This window comes from Medicago truncatula, chromosome 3 (genome assembly GCF_003473485.1).
Source record: "Medicago truncatula cultivar Jemalong A17 chromosome 3, MtrunA17r5.0-ANR, whole genome shotgun sequence".
NCBI classification, from domain to species: domain Eukaryota; kingdom Viridiplantae; phylum Streptophyta; class Magnoliopsida; order Fabales; family Fabaceae; genus Medicago; species Medicago truncatula.
In genome coordinates this window covers 6,929,624-6,938,325 of record NC_053044.1, presented here as the reverse complement: position 1 = coordinate 6,938,325, position 8,702 = coordinate 6,929,624, and the positions used below count along the sequence as shown (strand labels likewise).

The window sequence follows — 8,702 nt, the reverse complement described above, 5'->3', positions numbered from 1 at the left end:
CCACTAGTAACTTAACAAAGGCAATTAATCACGTATAAGCACATATAAAACACATATAAAAATAATTAAAAACAATTAAAACTGCAAAAAAGTCAATACTTAAGGGGCGGTTTTGTAGTTTATTTAGTTAGGGGGCCAAAATTGCAATTTCTTAAAACATAGGAGGCCAAAACTGCTATTAAGCCAAAAAGAAATTAGTTAACGACCAATGGACCAATTTAGCGCTGACTTGCAAGTGTTGAATAGGTGACGTTCTTTTGCATGGTGCGTGGGAAGACACGTATACATGTTCAACAGTTGGATACATATTGGTGTGGTGCCTCATCCATTTTTCTGTTTCTTTCATTAATTTTAGATTTCATCTTTGCCACACTTACTGGTTATTGCCTCTCAACCTTTCCTTAGAAGATCTTATTTTCACTTTGTTTGTTCCACATTTTCAAGTAAGATCTCTCTCACTCTCTAAATATATTTTTACTTACTGCTCCCTTTTCTGTTACACAAATTACCTTCTTTTTGTCTTCTCTCTTCTATTTTAGACTTCATATTTGACATTGTTTTTTGTTGCCTTATTTTTACTTACAATTAAACCATTAAATTTGTAAGAATGATTAAACTTTAGGGACTACAAGTAATTTTTTGAAATCTTTATTTCACTTCATTTTAGAATGTTACAAGTTCTATGATAAAATATCTAAATATCATCCAAAATTTGTCTGGATTTCTTAATCTCATTGTTTCCATTTTCAGCAGCTATTGTTACATGTGGAATGGCATGTTTGCGGGCTGTTCTTTTTCACACTATTAAAAGTTAAAACAGATATGCATAATGCAAAACATTATCAGTTGGCTAGTAGTAAATCTCATTTTCTCTTGGAAATCGTTTAGGATCACTAGAGACAAAACAATATACCGTACTTGTTCTTGATTTGATTTTCAGGATATATCAAATTATTTTTGCAGCTGGGTTAGTTGTTAACCTGCTATAGATCCATTTTAAAGGAAATAACATGTTAGACTTTATCACACATAATTCATTTTATTTTAAGTGCCTCACACTTAATTCATATTTTAATACTTAAGTTGGTTGTTTCATATAGCACTGCAGAGAGCCTCTTATTATTGTGCATGACACTCATCTCAAATCTTATTTTTTATAGGTTGGCTTCAAGTAAATTCACAGTCTATATATTTTGATTAATCAAGTAAAGTTTATAACTCCAAATCTAAAGTACTGTCGCTGCAACTTTGCTCTTTAAGTAAAAGCGTTGACTGACTTCATAAATTCGATGTCTTCATCATCATCGTCATCAACCTTCAATTTGAATTCTCATCAATGGATCTACGACGTGTTCATAAATTTCAGAGGTGAAGACACCCGCAAGAGCTTGGTTTCTCATCTGTATGCTGCTCTATTGAACGCGGGAATCAACACTTTTCTTGACGATGAAAAGCTTAAAAAGGGATGGGAAGTAAAACCAGAATTACTGCGAGCAATACACGGGTCTCAAATCTGTTTAGTTGTTTTCTCACAACACTACACTCAATCTAGTTGGTGTCTTGTTGAACTGCTGAAAATCATGGAAAACCGCAGATCTAACAATCGCCAAGTGGTTATACCCATTTTTTACCATGTTGACCCATCCGTCGTTCGTCGTCAGGTTGGTGATTTTGGAAAAGCTTTGGAAGCTATTACCAAAAGAATTAACCCACCAAAAGAGAGGCAAGAACTGTTGCGGACGTGGAAGCGTGCTCTCACTCAAGCTGCAAATATTTCTGGGTGGGATTCCAGCACTTTCAGGTATAAAATTATGATACAACCATCAATTTATAATTAATTTCTATCTATTTTGATCTATGAACCAATGAAGCACCAACACCGACACTGACAAGCGACACCGATAATAATGAATGAATTAAGGGACTAAATTGGATATAATAATAGTTAAGGGACTAAATTGATATTTATATAATCAGCCATTTGATCATTTCTTCTGTTGGTTCCTTGCTTCTTTTGTTTATTTTTAAGCTTTTTTATTCTATCTGTTTTATAATCGTCATTACTGAATTGAACTTGAAGGAGTGAAAGTGAACTGGTGAATAAAATTGTTAAGGAAGTTCTGAAAAAGCTTGAAAGCAGCACATTCTTGCCTTCTCCTGAAAACCCAGTTGGACTACAGTCCCGTGTGGATCAGGTGATTCATTCAATTAAAAATCAATCAAGCAAAGTTTCCATGGTAGGGATCTGGGGCATGGGCGGGTTGGGTAAAACTACCATAGCCAAAGGTGTCTACAATAAAATTCATCACAAGTTTGTGCATAGAAGTAACATTGAGAATATTAGACAAACTTGCGAATCAGATAAAGGGTATATTCGTTTACAAAAACAACTTCTTTCAGATCTCTTCAAAACAGAGGAAACAATACACAACATTACAACAGGGACAGCTATAATCAACAAAAGAATCTCTGCAAAGAAAGTGCTCATTTTACTTGATGATGTGACCAAAGTACAGCAGGTAAAAGCCCTATGTGGAAATTATAAATGTTTAGGTTTTGGCAGTGTGATAATTATTACAACCAGGGATGCGCACATACTTAAGTTACTTGAAGCTCGCCCTGTCTGTACAGCAAAAGAAATGGACGAAGATGAGTCCCTTGAGCTTTTCAGTTGGCATGCTTTTAAAAATGCGACTCCAAGAGCCAATTTCAGTGAACTCTCAAAAAATGTAGTTAATTACTGTGGAGGGTTGCCCCTAGCTCTTGAAATTCTCGGATCTCACTTATTTGAAAGGACAAAGGAAGAATGGAAAAGTGTGCTATCAAAATTAGAAAAAATTCCCCATGAAGAAGTGCAAGAGAAACTGAGAATAAGCTATGATGGTTTGACAGAAGACACGAAAAAGGCTATATTTCTTGATGTATGTTGTTTCTTTATCGGCAAGGACAAAGACTATGTTACCGAGATACTAAATGGTTGTGGACTTTTTGCTGATATTGGAATAGCTGTCCTCATAGAGAGGAGCCTTCTAAAAGTCGAAAAGAATAACAAGCTTGGAATGCATGATTTAATAAGAGACATGGGAAGAGAAATAGTTCGCGGAAGTTCAATAAAAGATCCAGGGGAGCGTAGTCGGTTGTGGTTTCACGAAGATGCACATGATGTTTTGACAAATAATACGGTAAGAACTGACTCTATACAATTGAAACTTTTGATTATCAAGATCATAAAATTCTGTTTGTTTCTGAATTGTTATATTCCTCACAAATATTGGTGGAAAATTGTGTGATTCACAATTTGAGTGTTTTCCTTCTGATGTCCATTACAAGTGTGCTTGAGCCTCACCACTTTTGTATCGGATTGAGATATGCATATGATTTGTTTCCTTTTCTGTTATGTAAATATCCCTATAGATTAGGATTGTTGTTCTACCAATAATAAAGGGATTTGATAGAAATTACATGGTTATGAATAACAAGGTTGAATGTTGTTTCTCTCATGTAATTTAAACCATTTCATTCTTTTCTCAACCTTTTTCCTTCACATGCAGGGAACACAAAAAGTTGAGGGATTGATTTTGAACTTGCAAATAAAAGGCAAAGATAGCTTCAGTACCAATGTTTTCCAACAGATGCAGAACATGAGACTTTTGCAACTTGATTGTGTTGACCTCACTGGAGAATTTGCACATCTTTCCAAACAGCTGAGATGGGTCAATTGGCAACGATCTACCTTCAGCTGTATACCAAATGACTTTCATCAAGGAAATCTAGTTGTTTTAGAATTAAAATTTAGCAATGTTAAACAAGTTTGGAAGGAAACCAAGGTATGATAACATTTTATTTTAAAACTCAGGTTGATGACAATAGTATCTCTTGCTACCCTTTCATTTCGCATTTTCCTCTCTAACTTTTCTTTAAATAATTATGTTCTCGCAGTTGTTGGACAAGCTAAAAATACTCAATCTCAGTCATTCCAAGTACTTGAAAAGCACCCCTGACTTTTCAAAATTACCGAATCTAGAAAAGCTCATTATGAAGGATTGTCCAAGTTTGTCCGAGGTACACCCGTCCATAGGAGTGCTCAAGAATATTCTTCTGATTAATTTGAAGGATTGTACAAGTCTTGGCAATCTACCAAGGGAGATCTATCAGCTGATATCTGTGAAAACTCTTATCCTTTTTGGTTGTTCAAAGATCGACAAATTGGAAGAAGATATAGTGCAAATGAAATCTTTGACGACTTTAGTTGCAGCAAATACTGGCATCAAACAAGCACCCTTTTCCATATTTAGATCAAAAAGCATTGTGTATATATCCCTATGCGGATATGAAGGATTATCACGTGATGTTTTTCCTTCCCTTATTTGGTCTTGGATGTCACCAACAATGAATTCATTGCCACATATTCCCCACACTGCTTTGGATGTAGAGAGTAATAGTTTGGTTGTGGGTTATCAATCATCAATGCGCCGTAGTTGTTCAGAACATAGAAGTGTTAGGATAGAATGCCAATCGGTGATTCAACTCATTCAAAATTTCAAAAATTTTTTTGATGGTCTCTATGGTGCAAATTTTACTGAATCAGAATCATTACTTGCATCACAAATCTCGGATCTTTCCTTGAAATCTCTTTTGATTACAATGGGAAGTTGCCACATAGTTGTCAATGCTCTTGGCAATAGCTTATCACAGGTTCCTCCTCTTTTCTCTCACCTTAACTGATCTCACATATTCTATATCACATTTATTTTTTCTTTATATGGTAAAAGTTTCTTGAATATACAGATTTATACAAATATCTAGCAGATAAACTATTATAAATTAAAGCAGATGCTAACTCACATTGCTTCGAGCATAAACTTTAAAGATATTGTTAGAGTGAAGTTTGGAAAAGGATATAGTCCCATCATCATTAATTATTTTATACTTTTTTCAAACTTCTTTATGTCTTTATCTCTCCAAATGGAAGAAATGAAGAGGATCATAAATGGAGAGGATCCTACCTCATAGGGAACGGTGTTGAATTTTTTGAGTCATCATAAAAACTTAACAACATATAATAATGAAAGTGATAATGATTTATGGGATAAAAAACTGCTGTAGTAACCTGGTAATGTGCTATTGTTTAAAAACCTGCATCATAAAGCTTTTTACATATACAACAGTGAAATGAAGAAAGATATAGACCACATAAGGTAGTGCCTCCCATTATCCATGAAAGAAGGTAAGGGTTGCATAGGTAGTGTTGTTCTTCAACTTCCAAGATTTTTGTGGATTATAAATTGTTGAAACTAAGACCCGTCGCAAATAAAATAAAAATTCACATGCGCCATAATTGAAATGTTATATCAAATGTATTGTAGTTATTGAACTTTAACTACATTATTTTTTGTAACGGTGCAACATAGAAATATCATACAATTTATTTTACAATGCAATTGAAATCATGTAAAATTATCCTCAAGGACTAACTTAATTTGCATGTTTGTAAACATGGATGACCATTGTGAGCACCCAACTCACAGGTCTTTACCAACGAAGAATCACATTGGATTAGATTTCTAGCTTAAACAAAGACATATTGATCGGGCATAAAAAATGATAAACGGAAAACCACAGTATGATGGCTCACCGTACTCTTTGTATGATAGCCGCAACAGATGCAACGATATGCCATTTGCCAGGACTGTAACTGTTATTGTTTTCATAGTCATAGGAAGAGTTCAATAGCAGGAGGGAAATAATTTTTTCCAGGTGTGTGTGGAGAGGTGGTGGATTGGAAAAATCTGTTTTGGTACACAATTTTGAAGAGAGCTTCAAAATATAAGATGAATCACAATGATCTGGTAACCTTACTTACTTGTTGTAAGTACCATCATAATCATTCCTTCCTTGCCTGGTGTAGTTCCAAGAAGGGCGATCTCTGGTATATTTTTCTGTAGAGTAGTTATCTGATCCCTTGTTTAGTGTTCAATTTTTCCTTTGATCCTCTCCTTTGTGCTAAAAACCGTTCTCAACCCCTATGCTCTCGTGGGGATGTGACTTCTCCCACTCTGTTTGAATTCTTGGTGGTACCTCACCTGTGCCCGAGTATACATGACTTACTGAGTCACATCGCCCATGCCGAGCATGTGATACACATAATGTTATCCTTATTTTATGTTTTAGGAGGGGGATATGTGACTAGAGAAGAACAGTTTTTCTTTTAAGTTTTTTTATAAATATTTTTTTAGCACATTATTACATATAGAGAAGAACTAGGTAACTCGATGATCTTTTATAAATACTTCTTTCCCCTGTCTTAGTAGGAACCTGGAACAGTAAACCAAATGTTTCCATACCATTAGCCTTCTGGGATAACAACTAGAAAAATGGAAGTATTTGTGGAAAATAATCTAGAACTAGAGTACAAAAAAATTAGGAAAATAGATTGCAGTTGTAACATAGAGACTAAAATTAGTTCAAAGAATGCAATTGATAAATGATGAGAAACTTGGGATGATCCAAAGCAACCGGGCCAAATGTCTGGAGTAGAACATGCAGCAAACAAATCAAATGGATGCAACTAAAACTGAGGCTTCTCACCATTTTTAAATACTAGACTAGATGAAAAAAAGCTTATCTGAAAGTTAAAGATATAATTATTATCTTGCGGATAGAGTTGATCAAAACTTTTAAGTGCAGATATTAAAAGCACTTGGATTTGTATATATATATTTTCCTGTGTAGTGCAGGTGCATATTTTGACACTGAATGGTACAAAATGCCAATTTTCATAGCATAATCACCTAAATAACTAAGCATATGCTCATGATACAGGGATTAACAACCAATGATTCTTTCCTTCCGGGTGACAATTACCCCTCTTGGTTAGCCTATACAGGTGAAGGACCATTCGTACGATTTGAAGTGCCCGAGGACTGTGATGGTTGCTTGAAGGGAATAACTTTATATGTTGTTTATTCATCCACACCTGAAAACATGGAAACTGAATGTCTCACCAGTGTTTTGATAATTAATTACACAAAATTCACACTCCATATATACAAGCAAGAAACAGTAATGTCCTTTAACAATGAAGATTGGCAGAGTGTAATATCAAATTTAGCAGTTGGGGACAATGTGGGGATTTTTGTAGCTTTTGGGCATGGATTGACCGTTAAGAAGACAGTTGTCTATCTAATATATGGCCAATCAAGTTCTATGCAAATTGAGCCATCAATTAGTGTGGAAGTTAAAGCATCTAGTCAAGTACAAATGGAGCCATTACCTGAACTGGAAGTGCAACCATCATCTAATGTGAAAAAGGAGGCATCGCCTGAAGATAAAGTGCAGCCATCATTTGATGTGAAGATGGATCCGTTATCTCAACTGGAAGTGCAACCATTATCTAATGTGAAAAGGGATCCATCACTTGAAGATGAAGTGCAACCATCCCCTAGCATGAAGACGGATCCATTGCCTGGACTGGAAATGCAACCATCGTCTAATGTGAAAAGGGATCCATCGCCTATCATCAAGAATGACCCACTACGAAAGAGAAATAACAAAATATTTGTAAGATTTTCAAAGAAAGTGGGAGAATGTTTATGCTTGAATCAGAATAGAGGTCTCGACAATTTTTAATTGCGCATACCTTTGTCCTAATTAAGGATTCCTTTGTATGTGTCTTGCAATATTTTTCTGGGTAGGAGAAATCCATATCAATCTACTGCTTGTTACTGAATTGATCCCTGGTCATAAGTAATGGTTGTTCTGTCTTAGCCGGGTCAATTGTAGTTGCAATGGTGTCGAAAAGTTGATTTGTTAATGTGGTGGCGTTTATGGACTCCTTTTGTATTGATTTAAGAACGGTACCTTTTGTAACATTTTTCATGTTCCATTTGCATTTATTTTATACTATGGCTCAATTTTATTGCAGAATTTGACATTACCGAAGATTGTTGAATTCAAATTTTTACCTGTTTTAGTTTTTTAGGCAATATTTATAGTCTTTTATAAAGCCTTGTTTCTATAAGGTACAGCCAAAGCAAGAAGGCCACTCCTGCTAAATATGTGACGATAAGACAAGAAGTTCTACTTTTGTATCTGCATCAGAACTTCCACCCCTTCCTATGAAGCAAAATATTAGAAAAGTAGTTCTTCAGCCTAAAGAAGAAGGTAAAGAGCAAGTTCCTTTCGGTCACTTTTATTTAGTTTTGATCCAAGATAGAGAAGTTTTAGAACAATTGTCAACGTTTTTTGGGATATTTTATAATGTTTTCATTTCGAGTCATGTAATTCTAGTTTTCCTTAAACATAGCAATTCTAGAGTATTTTTTGATATAATTCAAGAAGAAATAATGCACGTTGTAGTATGACTCAAAATTTGATGGATGGAGAATATTGTTGCTAAAAATATAAAAGATTTGTTTCAAATATATTTTGTGCTGAAAATATATTTATGGACAATAAATATATTTTGAAAGAGAATATTATATTTTTGATGCAAATATTCTTTCACTGAAGGAGAAAAAAAAAAGGAAACCTATCTTCAGCGTGATATCCATTCCAAATTTACGAGTTACATTTCTCTAAATATAGACCTTGTATCAGATGTAAACCTAGAGATAGAGGTGGCTGAAACAAGGGTTTAGAAGTCAACAAGAAAACTAGGGTTTGTATAGAGTTTCAACAAACACTAGGGTTGTGGTTGATTC

The 8,702-nt window shown here is 34.7% G+C and overlaps 1 protein-coding gene across 1 annotated transcript; it reads left to right on the top strand.

Annotated features, from left to right (window-relative positions):
- Positions 1 to 355: 355 nt before the first annotated feature.
- LOC25481111 (disease resistance protein RUN1) lies at positions 356 to 7,926 on the top strand. The gene is made up of 6 exons (XM_024774232.2): positions 356 to 443; positions 1,161 to 1,801; positions 2,081 to 3,182; positions 3,552 to 3,827; positions 3,940 to 4,695; positions 6,823 to 7,926. The coding sequence occupies exons 2-6, from the start codon at positions 1,290 to 1,292 to the stop codon at positions 7,627 to 7,629; spliced, it is 3,453 nt and encodes a 1,150-aa protein (XP_024630000.1). The 5' UTR covers positions 356 to 443; positions 1,161 to 1,289; the 3' UTR covers positions 7,630 to 7,926.
- The last annotated feature ends 776 nt before the right edge of the window (positions 7,927 to 8,702 follow it).